At 48.0% G+C, this 18,914-nt stretch overlaps 1 protein-coding gene across 6 annotated transcripts in view; it reads left to right on the top strand.

The window, feature by feature from the left end:
- LOC110538810 (mpv17-like protein) overlaps positions 1-5,573 on the top strand; it is a 12,592-nt gene extending 7,019 nt beyond the window's left edge. For 3 of the 6 annotated variants that reach the window (XM_021625787.3, XM_021625788.3, XM_021625789.3), the window contains exon 5: positions 1,862-5,573. In XM_021625787.3, coding sequence (XP_021481462.3) covers positions 1,862-2,095 — 234 coding nt within the window. In that variant the 3' untranslated portion in view covers positions 2,096-5,573. The remainder of the gene's footprint in view (positions 1-1,861) is intronic. The other 3 variants (XR_005035666.2, XR_016486136.1, XR_005035665.2) reach the window with 3 other exon arrangements.
- The last annotated feature ends 13,341 nt before the right edge of the window (positions 5,574-18,914 follow it).

The following is an 18,914-nucleotide window of genomic DNA, read 5'->3' on the forward strand; positions in this document are numbered from 1 at the left end:
CTAATGTCTGTGTTCTAGTCATGTGCTGTTCTAATAACTAATGTCTGTGTTCTATTCATGTGCTGTTCTAATAACTAATGTCTGTTCTATTTATGTGCTGTTCTAATAACTAATGTCTGTGTTCTATTCATGTGCTGTTCTAATAACTCATGTCTGTGTTCTAGTCATGTGCTGTTCTAATAACTAATGTCTGTGTTCTATTCATGTGCTGTTCTAATAACTAATGTCTGTGTTCTATTCATGTGCTGTTCTAATAACTAATGTCTGTGTTCTAGTCATGTGCTGTTCTAATAACTAATGTCTGTGTTCTATTCATGTGCTGTTCTAATAACTAATGTCTGTTCTATTTATGTGCTGTTCTAATAACTAATGTCTGTGTTCTATTTATGTGCTGTTCTAATAACTAATGTCTGTGTTCTAGTCATGTGCTGTTCTAATAACTAATGTCTGTGTTCTATTCATGTGCTGTTCTAATAACTAATGTCTGTGTTCTAGTCATGTGCTGTAATAACTAATGTCTGTGTTCTATTCATGTGCTGTAATAACTAATGTCTGTGTTCTAGTCATGTGCTGTTCTAATAACTAATGTCTGTGTTCTAGTCATGTGCTGTTCTAATAACTAATGTCTGTGTTCTATTCATGTGCTGTAATAACTAATGTCTGTGTTCTAGTCATGTGCTGTTCTAATAACTAATGTCTGTGTTCTATTCATGTGCTGTTCTAATAACTAATGTCTGTGTTCTATTCATGTGCTGTAATAACTAATGTCTGTGTTCTATTCATGTGCTGTAATAACTAATGTCTGTGTTCTAGTCATGTGCTGTTCTAATAACTAATGTCTGTGTTCTAGTCATGTGCTGTTCTAATAACTAATGTCTGTGTTCTATTCATGTGCTGTAATAACTAATGTCTGTGTTCTAGTCATGTGCTGTTCTAATAACTAATGTCTGTGTTCTAGTCATGTGCTGTTCTAATAACTAATGTCTGTGTTCTATTCATGTGCTGTTCTAATAACTAATGTCTATGTTCTATTCATGTGCTGTTCTAATAACTAATGTCTGTGTTCTATTCATGTGCTGTTCTAATAACTAATGTCTGTGTTCTATTCATGTGCTGTTCTAATAACTAATGTCTGTGTTCTAGTCATGTGCTGTTCTAATAACTAATGTCTGTGTTCTATTCATGTGCTGTAATAACTAATGTCTGTGTTCATGCAAGTGACTGACTGAATGAATCCTCACTATCCTTAGCTGCAATTTGTCAGTACGCCCAGACCTTTGTTTTGAGAACGAAAGATATCTCAGTTTCAAGGTCTCAGCTTAGAGAGAAGAAGCCTCGTGAGGTGTTGGTCTGTCACATGTTATGAACCAGTATTGGTCTGTCAGTCAGTGGTGCATGTGCAGTGTGCTGTAATACAATACTAGTGTTCTTTTCTGATGCACTTCAAACTGACACCTGTTTTTATCTCCCCCTTCCTCTCTCCCTCCCTTTTCTACCCTCTTCACCCTCTCCCTCTGCTTCTCCCTCCCTCTTCACCCCCCTCACTCTCCCTCCCTCTTCTCCCTCCCTCTTCACCCCCTCACTCACTCTCCCTCCCTCTTCACTCCCTCACTCTCCCTCCCTCTTCACCCTCTCCCTCTGCTTCTCCCTCTTCACCCCCCTCACTCTCCCTCCCTCTTCACCCCTACCTCTGCTTCTCCCTCCATCTTCACCCCTACCTCTGCTTCTCCCTCCCTCTTCACCCCCCTCACTCTCCCTCCCTCTTCACCCCTACCTCTGCTTCTCCCTCCCTCTTCACCCCCTCCCTCTCCTTCCCCCTCCCCCACTCACTCACTCTCACTCACCCTCCCTCCCTCCCCAGTTCCTAAACTTCATCCTGATGCCTCTGTACCTGAGGACAGTCTTCATGGGCTGCTGTGCGTTCCTGTGGGCCACCTTCCTGTGTTTCTCCCGGCAGAGCGGGGACGGTACGGCCAGCGTTGCCCTCGCCTTCGTCCTGTATCCCAAACAGAGGCTGCAGGCCGCCCGGGAGGCCCACCTCGCCCGCAAGAAACAGAAAGAAGAGGAGGAACAGCAGCAGAGCACTGGCAACTAAATGAATTGGTTCAATGAGATTCGATTCAATTCAGGAAACAGAAAACAGAAGAGGACCTGAGCACTGAGAACTGAACTGAATTGGTTCAATGAGATTCGATTCAATTCAGGAAACAGAAAACAGAAGAAGACCTGAGCACTGAGAACTGAACTGCTAAAATGTTATTTCAATTGAATTTCAACAAAACGTAGTTATATCTCCCTGTCTTCAAGGGCAACAAGGCAAGGAATGAGGGCATGGTTAGAGGGTGAGAACACAACGTCATCATGTGAGGCCAGGGCAGGCTCTCACACCTTACAAAAAACACAAAAAAACACAGTGAGAATTGAATCTGTTGGATTGAATGTAACTTTATTGATATCCTCAGGGGCAAGGAGGAGTGAATATAACTTTATTGATATCCTCAGGGGCAAGGAGGAGTGAATATAACTTTATTGATATCCTCAGGGGCAAGGAGGAGTGAATATAACTTCATTGATATCCTCAGGGGCAAGGAGGAGTGAAAATAACTTTATTGATATCCTCAGTGGCAAGGAGGAATCATCGTTGGAGCACAGTTATATAATTTAAGCCTACTGTACATATACAAATACATCCATCTATTACAATACCAGCAACACGTAACAGTGGGCCTAATACCTCCATCTATTACAATACCAGCAACACGTAACAGTGGGCCTAATACATCCATCTATTACAATGCCAGCAACACGTACAGTGGGCCTAATACCTCCACCTAATACTATACCAGCAAGACGTACAGTGGGCCTACATTACAGACGTTACATCACTGATTCAATTCAATGCAACTTTATCAATCCCGTCAGGGGCAACCCAGAAAACACAGTCGGACACGGAACACATGACTTACAGACATTCAGACTGTACAGGTGTAGAAGTGCAATACATTACTTGAAACAGAACAAGTTACTCTGACATACATGGACGTCCCCTGAAGTTGTTTGTAAGACAAACATGTTGGGTGGATGAGAGAGAGAGAAGGTGTTAGATGTTCCTCAGGGAGAGGAGGTGTTAGATGTTGTGATTTACAGGGATGTTCCTCAGGGAGAGGAGGTGTTAGATGCTCCTAAGGGAGAGAAGGTGTTAGATGTTGTGATTTGCAGGGATGTTCCTCAGGGAGAGGAGGTGTTAGATGCTCCTCAGGGAGAGGAGGTGTTAGATGTTGTGATTTGCAGGGATGTCCCTCAGGGAGAGGAGGGGAGAGGAGGTGTTAGATCCTCCTCAGGGAGAGGAGGTGTTAGATGTTGTGATTTGCAGGGATGTCCCTCAGGGAGAGAAGGTGTTAGATGTTGTGATTTGCAGGGATGTTCCTCAGGGAGAGGAGGTGTTAGATGCTCCTCAGGGAGAGGAGGTGTTAGATGTTGTGATTTGCAGGGATGTCCCTCAGGGAGAGGAGGTGTTAGATGTTGTGATTTGTAGAGAGGTTCCTCAGGGTGTGTATTTGATGTTCATATATATATATGTAAAATGTGTTTATTCTATGCTCTCAATTTCTATGTCCCATCGGTTGTGCCTTCTGTTGGTAACAAGAGCCCTTCATGTTCTGCTCTAGATTTAGTTAGTTCTTACTCAGAGAAACTGTGTGTGTTTTTGTGTGTGTGTGTGTATATATATTTATACATTACCAGTCAAAAGTTTGGACACACCTATTAATTCAAGGGTTTTTCTTTATTTTTACTATTTTCTACATTGTAGGATAATAATGTAGACATCAAAACTATTAAATAACACATATGGAATCATGTTGTAACCAAAAAAGTGTTAAACAAATCTAAATATATTTTATATTTTTGATTCTTCAAAGTAGCTAACCTTTGCCTTGATGACAGCTTTGCACACTCTTGACATTCTCTCAACCAGCTTCACCTGGAATGCTTTTCCAACAGTCTTGAAGGAGTTCCCACATATGCTGAGCACTTGTTGGCTTCTTTCCTTCACTCTGCTGTCCAACTCATCACAAACCATCTCAATTGGATTGAGGTCGGGTGATTGTGGAGGCCAGGTCATCTGATGCAGCACTCCATCACTCTCCTTGGTTAAATAGCCCTTACACAGCCTGGAGGTGTGTTGGGTCATTGTCCTGTTGAAAAACAAAATGATAGTCCCACTAAGCACAAACCAGATGGGATGGCGTATCGCTGCAGAATGCTGTGGTAGCCATGCTGGTTACGTGTGCCTGTCGTTTCTCTTTGCTTATTTGAGCTTTTCTTGCCATAATATGGACTTGGGTCTTTTACCAAATAGGGGTATCTTCTGTATACCAACCCTACCTTGTCACAACACAACTGATTGGCTCAAACGCATTAAGAAGGAAAGAAATTCCACAAATTAACTTTTAACAAGGCACACCTGTTAATTGAAATGCATTCCAGGTGACTACCTCATGAAGCTGGTTGAGAGAATGCCAAGTGTGTTCAAAGTTGTCATTTGTTTAACACTTTTTTGGTTACTACATGATCCCATATGTGTTATTTCATCATTTTTATGTCTTTACTATTATTCTACAATGTAAAAAAAAATAGTAAAAATTAAATTAAATCCGTAGAATGAGTAGGTGTGTCCCAACTGTTGACTGGTACTGTGTTGTATAACTCATCTCCAGATTGACCATCGAAGGATAAAGTGCTACCCTGTCCTGTTACTTGAATTGTCTTATTTATTTATTTTAACCTACCAGGTTGCCATCGACCCGGTTACCTTATAACGTACATATATCCATGAACAAGAGGTATACACACCATTAGGGCTGCAAAATACCCCAAATTCATAGGTTTTCCAGAAATACCCATTGGAGGATTCCCGGATTTCCTCCTTACTCCTTGCCAATTCCAGTTTGTTGTTTTTCCAACCCTGGGAGTCTGGGAAATGTTCAGGAATGTTGCATCCCATCAATTCCAGTTTTTTGTTTTTCCAACCCTGGGAGTCTGGGAAATGTTCAGGAATGTTGCATCCCATCAATTCCAGTTTGTTGTTTTTCCAACCCTGGGAGTCTGGGAAATGTTCAGGAATGTTGCATCCCATCAATTCCAGTTTGTTGTTTTTCCAACCCTGGGAGTCTGGGAAATGTTCAGGAATGTTGCATCCCATCAATTCCAGTTTGTTGTTTTTCCAACCCTGGGAGTCTGGGAAATGTTCAGGAAATGTTGCATCCCATCAATGTAGTGAAGATCTGAAACATTATTCACTTAAGTCAAACCTTACTGTGGAATTTTCCCCAAATTCCCAGGTTTTCCACAAATCCCGGTTGAAATATTCCTGGAATCTGAAGGGTATAAGAAAGAAAGCCGGGGATATTGTGATTTACTCAGTTCCACCCTACTGTATAATCCACATAAGAGGTGTTAATATGACACATATTGTACTCAACATTTGTGACCTGTGTTTACTGTTTCATAGGACAGTTGTGTCATGGCATTACATTGAATGAATAGATAAGAGAAATAAAAATCCAAAGCTCAAGTCATACCTCCTTTTCTTCGCCTCTTCAAGTAGAAGTTATCACGTTAGTAGAGGTACTTACTGTACAGACAGAGGTATATTAGCCTCAAACCTCACAGGCTTAAGATCAGGATTCAAAATGATCATGCCTTGTCAGCTACGCGCCATTTAAAATCCATTTCTCAATGAGCTGACGTACGTAGCGTTGACCATTAATGCGGTCTCCGCGACAAGGGAACGTTGCCTTTAAAAAGGTACAATGCTGACAAAGAGCAGGGGGGATGACATCCTAGACTAAATCTTCTATCCTTCAAATACTACACCATATTATTCCAATGGGATACATTATGGAGAACTACGACATGCATGCACAGTGTAGACACAAAGGACATTAGCATAATGATATATAGATTTTAGCATGTCAGAACAAGCAATCAGTGTGAGATTGTTGACTAATGCTGTGTATCTTGTTACTAAACAAAAAAAAAAGAAACGTCCTCTCACTGTCGACTGCGTTGATTTTCAGCAAACTTAACATGTGTAAATATTTGTATGAACATAACAAGATTCAACAACTGAGACGAAAACTGAACAAGTTCCACAGACATGTGACTAACAGAAATGGAATTATGTGTCCCTGAACAAAGGGGGGGTCAAAATCAAAAGTAACAGTCAGTATCTGGTGTGGCCACCAGCTGCATTAAGTACTGCAGTGCATCTCCTCCTCATGGACTGCACCAGATTTGCCAGTTATTGCTGTGAGATGTTACCCCACTCTTCCACCAAGGCACCTGCAAGTTCTTGGACATTTCTGGGGGACCTTAGCCCTCACCCTCCAATCCAACAGGTCCCAGACGTGCTCAATGGGATTGAGATTCGGGCTCTTCGCTGGCCATGGTAGAACACTGACATTCCTGTCTTGCAGGAAATCATGCACAGAACGAGCAGTATGGCTGGTGGCATTGTCATGCTGGAGGGTCATGTCAGAATGAGCCTGCAGGAAGGGTACCACATGAGAGAGAAGGATGTCTTCCCTGTAACACACAGTGTTGAGATTGCCTGCAATGACAACAAGCTCAGACCGATGATGCTGTGACACACCGCCCCAGACCATGACGGACCCTCCACCTCCAAATCGATCCCGCTCCAGAGTACAGGCCTTAGTGTAACGCTCATTCCTTTGGCGATAAACGCGAACACGACCATCACCTCCTGGTGAGACTAAACTGCGACTCGTCAGTGAAGAGCACTTTTTGCCAGTCCTGTCTGGTCCAGCGAAGGTGTGTTTGTGCCCATAGGCGACAATGTTGCCAGTGATGTCTGGTGAGGACCTGCCTTACAACAGGCCTACAAGCCCTCAGTCCAGCCTCTCTCAGCCTATTGCGGACAGTCTGAGCACTGATGGAGGGATTGTGTGTTCCTGATGTAACTCGGGCAGTTGTTGTTGCCATCCTGTACCTGTCCCGCAGGTGTGATGTTCAGATGTACCGATCCTGTGCAGGTGTTGTTAAACGTGGTCTGCCACTGCGAGGACAATCAGCTGTCCGTCCTGTCTCCCTGTAGCTCTGTCTTAGGCGTCTCACAGTACGAACATTGCAATTTAGTGCCCTGGCCACATCTGCAGTCCTCATGCCTCCTTGCAGAATGCCTAAGGCACTTTCACACAGATGAGCAGGGACCCTGGGCATCTTTTTTTGTGTGTTTTTCAGAGTCAGTAGAAAGGCCTCTACTAAGTTTTCATAACTGTGACCTTAATTGCCTACCGTCTGTAAGCTGTTTGTGTTTTAACGGCCGTTCCACAGGTGCATCTTTAGTAATTGTTTATGGTTCATTGAACAAGCACCCTTCACAATTTAGATCTGTGAAGGTATTTGGATTTTTACGAATTAAGGCTCACCATAACATGGTGTAGTAATCGGCAGAGTGAAGGCTCACCATAACTACACACCTGATTGAAATAATAAAAAGCTTGTTGATTAGTTGAATGAAGTGTATTAGTGCTCAGGGGGGAAACTCCTTTAGGTCCCTAAGACCAGGATTGGGGACCACTGGTGTAGCATGTTGGCTGGAGTTCATCAGTGACTTTCACCTTCACTGAGATGTAAAGCCAACTGTCATGGAGAGACAGACTAATTTCTTGCTCTGTTGGCGAAGACTGTTGTCGGTTGACTACGAGTGACGTGTGATGTTTTCCATTAGGTCCAACGTTGTGAGTTCCAGCTCCGCTTGGCGTCAGGCCTGGTCCCCAGGTCTGGTTGAGATTTGGCCTGCTCCTCCGTTGTCATTGTTGGCATGACAACTCCAGGAGTAGTCGGCAGAAAGAGCAGAAGCAGATTGGCACGCAGGCTAGCTTGGGGTAGAACACAATGTACTCTGACAGCGGTGCCACTGCCGTGACCTGGATAGATCACACAGTCAGGGTGCTGCGCAGTAGGAAGAGGTCAAAGGGCGATGAATGAAGTGGACAGCAGAGCCATATATTTAGAAAAGCTCAGCCAGCTTTTTTTAAAGAACTCTTTGAACATTGTTTCTAAATTCTAGACATCCGGTTATATAGCATCGTGTTTAAATATTCCCTGTGAAATGTTAATGGGGAACCAACATGGCTGCCTTATATTGTGGTGTCATGTAAATGCTACGTCCATGTCCCAACTCTAAATGTCTCTGAGGGTCACTAATGGGAGTCTCGTTACAGTGTGTTCCCAGTCCTCACATTGTTTCAATAAACCACACAGGAGCATCAGTCAATCAGTGTGCACTGTTCTTTTACCTTGTGATATTGGAATCCCCTGGCAACCCCGTAATCTGAGCCCTTAGTGTGGTGGAATCCCCTGGCAACCCCGTATTCTGAGCCCTTAGTGTGGTGGAATCCCCTGGCAACCGCGTAACCTGAGCCCTTTGTGTGGTGGAATCCCCTGGCAACCCCGTAATCTGAGCCCTTAGTGTGGTGGAATCCCCTGGCAACCGCGTAACCTGAGCCCTTAGTGTGGTGGAATCCCCTGGCAACCCTGTAACCTGAGCCCTTAGTGTGGTGGAATCCCCTGGCAACCCCGTAACCTGAGCCCTTAGTGTGGTGGAATCCCCTGGCAACCGCATAACCTGAGCCCTTAGTGTGGTGGAATCCCCTGGCAACCGCGTAACCTGAGCCCTAAGTGTGGTGGAATCCCCTGGCAACCGCGTAACCTGAGCCCTTAGTGTGGTGGAATCCCCTGGCAACCCCGTAACCTGAGCCCTTAGTGTGGTGGAATCCCCTGGCAACCCCGTAACCTGAGCCCTTAGTGTGGTGGAATCCCCTGGCAACCCCATAACCTGAGCCCTTAGTGTGGTGGAATCCCCTGGCAACCCCGTAACCTGAGCCCTTAGTGTGGTGGAATCCCCTGGCAACCCCGTAACCTGAGCCCTTAGTGTGGTGGAATCCCCTGGCAACCGCGTAATCTGAGCCCTTAGTGTGGTGGACGTGAAGCTAAACAACTTCATTCTGACCTCAACTGCACTGAAGGTCACTAAGTGTGCATCCAAAATGGCACCCAGGACCAGGACCCAGGTCTAAAGTAGTGCACTATGTAGGGAATAGGGTGCCAAGGACCTGGTCTAAAGTAGTGCACTATGTAGGGAATAGGGTGCCAAGGACCTGGTCTAAAGTAGTGCACTATGTAGGGAATAGGGTGCCAAGGACCTGGTCTAAAGTAGTGCACTATGTAGGGAATAGGGTGCCAAGGACCTGGTCTAAAGTAGTGCACTATGTAGGGAATAGGGTGCCAAGGACCTGGTCTAAAGTAGTGCACTATGTAGGGAATAGGGTGTCAAGGACCTGGTCTAAAGTAGTACACTATGTAGGGAATAGGGTGCCAAGGACCTGGTCTAAAGTAGTGCACTATGTAGGGAATAGGGTGTCAAGGACCCAGGTCTAAAGTAGTGCACTATGTAGGGAATAGGGTGCCAAGGACCTGGTCTAAAGTAGTACACTATGTAGGGAATAGGGTGTCAAGGACCCAGGTCTAAAGTAGTGCACTATGTAGGGAATAGGGTGCCAAGGACCTGGTCTAAAGTAGTACACTATGTAGGGAATAGGGTGCCAAGAAACCTGGTCTAAAGTAGTGCACTATGTAGGGAATAGGGTGCCAAGGACCTGGTCTAAAGTAGTGCACTATGTAGGGAATAGGGTGTCAAGGACCTGGTCTAAAGTAGTGCACTATGTAGGGAATAGGGTGTCAAGGACCTGGTCTAAAGTAGTGCACTATGTAGGGAATAGGGTGCCAAGGATCTGGTCTAAAGTAGTACACTATGTAGGGAATAGGGTGTCAAGGACCTGGTCTAAAGTAGTGCACTATGTAGGGAATAGGGTGCCAAGGACCTGGTCTAAAGTAGTGCACTATGTAGGGAATAGGGTGCCAAGAGTCTGTGATTGACAGGTGAAAACAGACACTGATCTGTTTAATCTGCTGGTGGTGGTGATGTCACACGGTGGCCCAGACCAGACTTCATGGTTTACTGTGGTTTAAACATCATCTATTCTATTCAGAGAGAGAGAGCAGATCCTGTAGATTTCTCTTGGTGAGTGAGTGAGTGAGTGAGTGAGTGAGTGAGTGAGTGAGTGAGTGAGTAGCGTGGGGCCCTGCCTGCTGATAGTGAGTGAGTGAGTGAGTGAGTGAGTGAGTGAGTGAGTGAGAGAACAGCGTGGGGCCCTGCCTGCTGATAGTGAGTGAGTGAGTGAGTGAGTGAGAGAACAGCGTGGGGCCCTGCCTGCTGATAGTGAGTGAGTGAGTGAGTGAGTGAGTGAGAGAACAGCGTGGGGCCCTGCCTGCTGATAGTGAGTGAGTGAGTGAGTGAGTGAGAGAGAGAACAGCGTGGGGCCCTGCCTGCTGATAGTTAGCATGTGGATTAACCAGGATCACATTGGTAATCTCTGAAGGCGCAAAGTTACCCAGACATCCCTGCTTGGCTGACCTCCGACCCCTGGAAAAGAAAGTATTTGAACTCCTAGAACCTGGCTGGGCCCTGTCCAGAAACAGCCCCTAACCCCTCTACCCATGGCCTAACCACGGCATGTAATTCTGAAAGGAATGGATAGCTGTCAGCAGGCTGGTCTCAACCCTGACTTCCATTTATGTTACATTTTCATTTAGTCTCCCACTGACATCAACGCATGACTGAGTTGTGGCCTAGGCCTCTGGGCTGTTTGTGTTGTTTCTGGACAGGGCCCTAGAGAAGGCCTACTGTCTACTCTCTGTGGCCTAGGCCTCTGGGCTGTTTGTGATGTTTCTGGACAGGGACCTAGAGAAGGCCTACTGTCTACTCTCTGTGGCCTAGGCCTCTGGGCTGTTTGTGATGTTTCTGGACAGGGCCCTAGAGAAGGCCTACTGTCTACTCTCTGTGGTATAGGCCTCTGGGCTGTTTCTGGACAGGGCCCTAAAGGAGGCCTACTGTCTACTCTCTGTGGTCTAGGGCCCTAGAGAAGGCCTACTGTCTACTCTCTGTGGTCTAGGCCTCTGGGCTGTTTGTGATGTTTCTGGTCTAGGGCCCTAGAGAAGGCCTACTGTCTACTCTCTGTGGTCTAGGGCCCTAGAGAGGGCCTACTGTCTACTCTCTGTGGTCTAGGCCTCTGGGCTGTTTGTGATGTTTCTGGTCTAGGGCCCTAGAGAAGGCCTACTGTCTACTCTCTGTGGTCTAGGGCCCTAGAGAAGGCCTACTGTCTACTCTCTGTGGTCTAGGGCCCTAGAGAAGGCCTACTGTCTACTCTCTGTGGTCTAGGGCCCTAGAGGAGGCCTACTGTCTACTCTCTGTGGTCTAGGGCCCTAGAGAAGGCCTACTGTCTACTCTCTGTGGTCTAGGGCCCTAGAGGAGGCCTACTGTCTACTCTCCGTGGTCTAGGGCCTTAGAGAAGGCCTACTGTCTACTCTCTGTGGTCTAGGGCCCTAGAGAAGGCCTACTGTCTACTCTCTGTGGTCTAGGCCTCTGGGCTGTTTGTGATGTTTCTGGACAGGGCCCTAGAGAAGGCCTACTGTCTACTCTCTGTGGTCTAGGGCCCTAGAGAAGGCCTACTGTCTACTCTCTGTGGTCTAGGCCTCTGGGCTGTTTGTGATGTTTCTGGACAGGGCCCTAGAGAAGGCCTACTGTCTACTCTCTGTGGTCTAGGGCCCTAGAGAAGGCCTACTGTCTACTCTCTGTGGTCTAGGCCTCTGGGCTGTTTGTTTTGTTTCTGGACAGGGCCCTAGAGAAGGCCTACTGTCTACTCTCTGTGGTCTAGGGCCCTAGAGAAGGCCTACTGTCTACTCTCTGTGGTCTAGGGCCCTAGAGAAGGCCTACTGTCTACTCTCTGTGGTCTAGGCCTCTGGGCTGTTTGTGATGTTTCTGGACAGGGCCCTAGAGAAGGCCTACTGTCTACTCTCTGTGGTCTAGGGCCCTAGAGAAGGCCTACTGTCTACTCTCTGTGGTCTAGGCCTCTGGGCTGTTTGTGTTGTTTCTGGACAGGGCCTTAGAGAAGGCCTACTGTCTACTCTCTGTGGTCTAGGGCCCTAGAGAAGGCCTACTGTCTACTCTCTGTGGTCTAGGGCCCTAGAGAAGGCCTACTGTCTACTCTCTGTGGTCTAGGGCCCTAGAGAAGGCCTACTGTCTACTCTCTGTGGTCTAGGGCCCTAGAGAAGGCCTACTGTCTACTCTCTGTGGTCTAGGGCCCTAGAGAAGGCCTACTGTCTACTCTCTGTGGTCTAGGGCCCTAGAGAAGGCCTACTGTCTACTCTCTGTGGTCTAGGCCTCTGGGCTGTTTGTGTTGTTTCTGGACAGGGCCCTAGAGAAGGCCTACTGTCTACTCTCTGTGGTCTAGGGCCCTAGAGAAGGCCTACTGTCTACTCTCTGTGGTCTAGGGCCCTAGAGAAGGCCTACTGTCTACTCTCTGTGGTCTAGGGCCCTAGAGAAGGCCTACTGTCTACTCTCTGTGGTCTAGGGCCCTAGAGAAGGCCTACTGTCTACTCTCTGTGGTCTAGGCCTCTGGGCTGTTTGTGTTGTTTCTGGACAGGGCCCTAGAGAAGGCCTACTGTCTACTCTCTGTGGTCTAGGGCCCTAGAGAAGGCCTACTGTATACTCTCTGTGGTCTAGGCCTCTGGGCTGTTTGTGTTGTTTCTGGACAGGGCCCTAGAGAAGGCCTACTGTCTACTCTATGTGGTCTAGGGCCCTAGAGAAGGCCTACTGTCTACTCTCTGTGGTCTAGGGCCCTAGAGAAGGCCTACTGTCTACTCTCTGTGGTCTAGGCCTCTGGGCTGTTTGTTTTGTTTCTGGACAGGGCCCTAGAGAAGGCCTACTGTCTACTCTCTGTGGTCTAGGGTCCTAGAGAAGGCCTACTGTCTACTCTCTGTGGTCTAGGGCCCTAGAGAAGGCCTACTGTCTACTCTCTGTGGTCTAGGGCCCTAGAGAAGGCCTACTGTCTACTCTCTGTGGTCTAGGCCTCTGGGCTGTTTGTGATGTTTCTGGACAGGGCCCTGGAGAAGGCCTACTGTCTACTCTCTGTGGTCTAGGGCCCTAGAGAAGGCCTACTGTCTACTCTCTGTGGTCTAGGGCCCTAGAGAAGGCCTACTGTCTACTCTCTGTGGTCTAGGGCCCTAGAGAAGGCCTACTGTCTACTCTCTGTGGTCTAGGGCCCTAGAGAAGGCCTACTGTCTACTCTCTGTGGTCTAGGCCTCTGGGCTGTTTGTTTTGTTTCTGGACAGGGCCCTAGAGAAGGCCTACTGTCTACTCTCTGTGGTCTAGGGCCCTAGAGAAGGCCTACTGTCTACTCTATGTGGTCTAGGGCCCTAGAGAAGGCCTACTGTCTACTCTCTGTGGTCTAGGGCCCTAGAGAGGGCCTACTGTCTACTCTCTGTGGTCTAGGCCTCTGGGCTGTTTGTGATGTTTCTGGTCTAGGGCCCTAGAGAAGGCCTACTGTCTACTCTCTGTGGTCTAGGGCCCTAGAGAAGGCCTACTGTCTACTCTCTGTGGTCTAGGGCCCTAGAGAAGGCCTACTGTCTACTCTCTGTGGTCTAGGGCCCTAGAGAAGGCCTACTGTCTACTCTCTGTGGTCTAGGGCCCTAGAGAAGGCCTACTGTCTACTCTCTGTGGTCTAGGGCCCTAGAGGAGGCCTACTGTCTACTCTCCGTGGTCTAGGGCCTTAGAGAAGGCCTACTGTCTACTCTCTGTGGTCTAGGGCCCTAGAGAAGGCCTACTGTCTACTCTCTGTGGTCTAGGCCTCTGGGCTGTTTGTGATGTTTCTGGACAGGGCCCTAGAGAAGGCCTACTGTCTACTCTCTGTGGTCTAGGGCCCTAGAGAAGGCCTACTGTCTACTCTCTGTGGTCTAGGCCTCTGGGCTGTTTGTGATGTTTCTGGACAGGGCCCTAGAGAAGGCCTACTGTCTACTCTCTGTGGTCTAGGGCCCTAGAGAAGGCCTACTGTCTACTCTCTGTGGTCTAGGCCTCTGGGCTGTTTGTTTTGTTTCTGGACAGGGCCCTAGAGAAGGCCTACTGTCTACTCTCTGTGGTCTAGGGCCCTAGAGAAGGCCTACTGTCTACTCTCTGTGGTCTAGGCCTCTGGGCTGTTTGTGATGTTTCTGGACAGGGCCCTAGAGAAGGCCTACTGTCTACTCTCTGTGGTCTAGGGCCCTAGAGAAGGCCTACTGTCTACTCTCTGTGGTCTAGGCCTCTGGGCTGTTTGTGTTGTTTCTGGACAGGGCCTTAGAGAAGGCCTACTGTCTACTCTCTGTGGTCTAGGGCCCTAGAGAAGGCCTACTGTCTACTCTCTGTGGTCTAGGGCCCTAGAGAAGGCCTACTGTCTACTCTCTGTGGTCTAGGGCCCTAGAGAAGGCCTACTGTCTACTCTCTGTGGTCTAGGGCCCTAGAGAAGGCCTACTGTCTACTCTCTGTGGTCTAGGGCCCTAGAGAAGGCCTACTGTCTACTCTCTGTGGTCTAGGGCCCTAGAGAAGGCCTACTGTCTACTCTCTGTGGTCTAGGGCCCTAGAGAAGGCCTACTGTCTACTCTCTGTGGTCTAGGCCTCTGGGCTGTTTGTGTTGTTTCTGGACAGGGCCCTAGAGAAGGCCTACTGTCTACTCTCTGTGGTCTAGGGCCCTAGAGAAGGCCTACTGTCTACTCTCTGTGGTCTAGGGCCCTAGAGAAGGCCTACTGTCTACTCTCTGTGGTCTAGGGCCCTAGAGAAGGCCTACTGTCTACTCTCTGTGGTCTAGGCCTCTGGGCTGTTTGTGTTGTTTCTGGACAGGGCCCTAGAGAAGGCCTACTGTCTACTCTCTGTGGTCTAGGGCCCTAGAGAAGGCCTACTGTATACTCTCTGTGGTCTAGGCCTCTGGGCTGTTTGTGTTGTTTCTGGACAGGGCCCTAGAGAAGGCCTACTGTCTACTCTATGTGGTCTAGGGCCCTAGAGAAGGCCTACTGTCTACTCTCTGTGGTCTAGGGCCCTAGAGAAGGCCTACTGTCTACTCTCTGTGGTCTAGGCCTCTGGGCTGTTTGTTTTGTTTCTGGACAGGGCCCTAGAGAAGGCCTACTGTCTACTCTCTGTGGTCTAGGGCCCTAGAGAAGGCCTACTGTCTACTCTCTGTGGTCTAGGGCCCTAGAGAAGGCCTACTGTCTACTCTCTGTGGTCTAGGGCCCTAGAGAAGGCCTACTGTCTACTCTCTGTGGTCTAGGCCTCTGGGCTGTTTGTGATGTTTCTGGACAGGGCCCTGGAGAAGGCCTACTGTCTACTCTCTGTGGTCTAGGGCCCTAGAGAAGGCCTACTGTCTACTCTCTGTGGTCTAGGGCCCTAGAGAAGGCCTACTGTCTACTCTCTGTGGTCTAGGGCCCTAGAGAAGGCCTACTGTCTACTCTCTGTGGTCTAGGGCCCTAGAGAAGGCCTACTGTCTACTCTCTGTGGTCTAGGCCTCTGGGCTGTTTGTGATGTTTCTGGACAGGGCCCTAGAGAAGGCCTACTGTCTACTCTCTGTGGTCTAGGGCCCTAGAGAAGGCCTACTGTCTACTCTCTGTGGTCTAGGCCTCTGGGCTGTTTGTGATGTTTCTGGACAGGGCCCTAGAGAAGGCCTACTGTCTACTCTCTGTGGTCTAGGGCCCTAGAGAAGGCCTACTGTCTACTCTCTGTGGTCTAGGCCTCTGGGCTGTTTGTTTTGTTTCTGGACAGGGCCCTAGAGAAGGCCTACTGTCTACTCTCTGTGGTCTAGGGCCCTAGAGAAGGCCTACTGTCTACTCTCTGTGGTCTAGGGCCCTAGAGAAGGCCTACTGTCTACTCTCTGTGGTCTAGGCCTCTGGGCTGTTTGTGATGTTTCTGGACAGGGCCCTAGAGAAGGCCTACTGTCTACTCTCTGTGGTCTAGGGCCCTAGAGAAGGCCTACTGTCTACTCTCTGTGGTCTAGGCCTCTGGGCTGTTTGTGTTGTTTCTGGACAGGGCCTTAGAGAAGGCCTACTGTCTACTCTCTGTGGTCTAGGGCCCTAGAGAAGGCCTACTGTCAACTCTCTGTGGTCTAGGGCCCTAGAGAAGGCCTACTGTCTACTCTCTGTGGTCTAGGGCCCTAGAGAAGGCCTACTGTCTACTCTCTGTGGTCTAGGGCCCTAGAGAAGGCCTACTGTCTACTCTCTGTGGTCTAGGGCCCTAGAGAAGGCCTACTGTCTACTCTCTGTGGTCTAGGGCCCTAGAGAAGGCCTACTGTCTACTCTCTGTGGTCTAGGGCCCTAGAGAAGGCCTACTGTCTACTCTCTGTGGTCTAGGCCTCTGGGCTGTTTGTGTTGTTTCTGGACAGGGCCCTAGAGAAGGCCTACTGTCTACTCTCTGTGGTCTAGGGCCCTAGAGAAGGCCTACTGTCTACTCTCTGTGGTCTAGGGCCCTAGAGAAGGCCTACTGTCTACTCTCTGTGGTCTAGGGCCCTAGAGAAGGCCTACTGTCTACTCTCTGTGGTCTAGGGCCCTAGAGAAGGCCTACTGTCTACTCTCTGTGGTCTAGGCCTCTGGGCTGTTTGTGTTGTTTCTGGACAGGGCCCTAGAGAAGGCCTACTGTCTACTCTCTGTGGTCTAGGGCCCTAGAGAAGGCCTACTGTATACTCTCTGTGGTCTAGGCCTCTGGGCTGTTTGTGTTGTTTCTGGACAGGGCCCTAGAGAAGGCCTACTGTCTACTCTATGTGGTCTAGGGCCCTAGAGAAGGCCTACTGTCTACTCTCTGTGGTCTAGGGCCCTAGAGAAGGCCTACTGTCTACTCTCTGTGGTCTAGGCCTCTGGGCTGTTTGTTTTGTTTCTGGACAGGGCCCTAGAGAAGGCCTACTGTCTACTCTCTGTGGTCTAGGGCCCTAGAGAAGGCCTACTGTCTACTCTCTGTGGTCTAGGGCCCTAGAGAAGGCCTACTGTCTACTCTCTGTGGTCTAGGGCCCTAGAGAAGGCCTACTGTCTACTCTCTGTGGTCTAGGCCTCTGGGCTGTTTGTGATGTTTCTGGACAGGGCCCTGGAGAAGGCCTACTGTCTACTCTCTGTGGTCTAGGGCCCTAGAGAAGGCCTACTGTCTACTCTCTGTGGTCTAGGGCCCTAGAGAAGGCCTACTGTCTACTCTCTGTGGTCTAGGGCCCTAGAGAAGGCCTACTGTCTACTCTCTGTGGTCTAGGGCCCTAGAGAAGGCCTACTGTCTACTCTCTGTGGTCTAGGCCTCTGGGCTGTTTGTTTTGTTTCTGGACAGGGCCCTAGAGAAGGCCTACTGTCTACTCTCTGTGGTCTAGGGCCCTAGAGAAGGCCTACTGTCTACTCTATGTGGTCTAGGGCCCTAGAGAAGGCCTACTGTCTACTCTCTGTGGTCTAGGCCTCTGGGCTGTTTGTGATGTTTCTGGACAGGGCCCTGGAGAAGGCCTACTGTCTACTCTCTGTGGTCTAGGGCCCTAGAGAAGGCCTACTGTCTACTCTCTGTGGTCTAGGCCTCTGGGCTGTTTGTGATGTTTCTGGACAGGGCCCTGGAGAAGGCCTACTGTCTACTCTCTGTGGTCTAGGGCCCTAGAGAGGGCCTACTGTCTACTCTCTGTGGTCTAGGCCTCTGGGCTGTTTGTGATGTTTCTGGACAGGGCCCTAGAGAAGGCCTACTGTCTACTCTCTGTGGTCTAGGGCCCTAGAGAAGGCCTACTGTCTACTCTCTGCCGACATGGAGAATGCAATACTGTGTTTTGACTATAATGATGAACCATGTGTGTTTTGACTATAATAATGAACCATGTGTGTGTTTTGACTATAATGATGAACCGTGTGTTTTGACTATAATGATGAACTGTGTGTGTTTGACTATAATGATGAACCGTGTGTGTTTGACTATAATGATGAACCGTGTGTGTTTGACTATAATGATGAACCCTGTGTGTTTGACTATAATGATGATCCATGTGTGTTTTGACTATAATGATGAACCCTGTGTGTTTTGACTGTAATGATGAACCCTGTGTGTTTTGACTGTAATGATGAACCATGTGTGTTTTGACTATAATGATGATCCAAGTGTGTTTTGACTATAATGATGAACCGTGTGTGTTTGACTATAATGATGATCCAAGTGTTTTGACTATAATGAGGAACCGTGTGTTTTGACTATAATGATGAACCATGTGTGTTTTGACTATAATGATGAACCGTGTGTTTTGACTATAATGATGATCCAAGTGTGTGTTTTGACTATAATGATGAACTGTGTGTGTTTTGACTATAATGATGATGCAAGTGTGTTTTGACTATAAATGATGAACCATGTGTGTTTTGACTATAATGATGAACTGTGTGTTTTGACTATAATAATGAACCGTGTGTGATTCGTGAAAATAATGGAAATGCCTTGGTCATAACATGAGTGACACATTTTCTTATGATGGTTTGTGGAAAGACACCCATTGTATAAATGGATAGATTAACAGTGGGTCCAAATAAAGGGCTTTAAAGTTAAAAGGTATTGGAGAGTTCTCATTATTTCATTGAAATGGTCAAAACATAATCTTGACAGAATGCTACATTCAATTTTAACTGTAGTTTCTTCCATTCAGCTACAGGTGGAGACATCTGCCCCCACTAAACAGGCGTGCAGTCTCCTCACTGTCCCCAAACAGTTTCTGCAATATGTTTAGGCATGCAGTCTCCTCACTGTCCCCAAACAGTTTCAACAATAGGTTTAGGCATGCAGTCTCCTCACTGTCCCCTAACAGTTTCTGCAATATGTTTAGGCATGCAGTCTCCTCACTGTCCCCAAACAGTTTCAACAATAGGTTTAGGCATGCAGTCTCCTCACTGTCCCCTAACAGTTTCAACAATATGTTTAGGAATGCAGTCTCCTCACTGTCAGCAAAAACATTTTATTGGGATATGTTTAGGCATGCAGTCTC

Source organism: Oncorhynchus mykiss, chromosome 13 (assembly GCF_057628025.1).
Source record: "Oncorhynchus mykiss isolate SJ-2025 chromosome 13, ASM5762802v1, whole genome shotgun sequence".
Classification (NCBI taxonomy): Eukaryota; Metazoa; Chordata; class Actinopteri; order Salmoniformes; family Salmonidae; genus Oncorhynchus; species Oncorhynchus mykiss.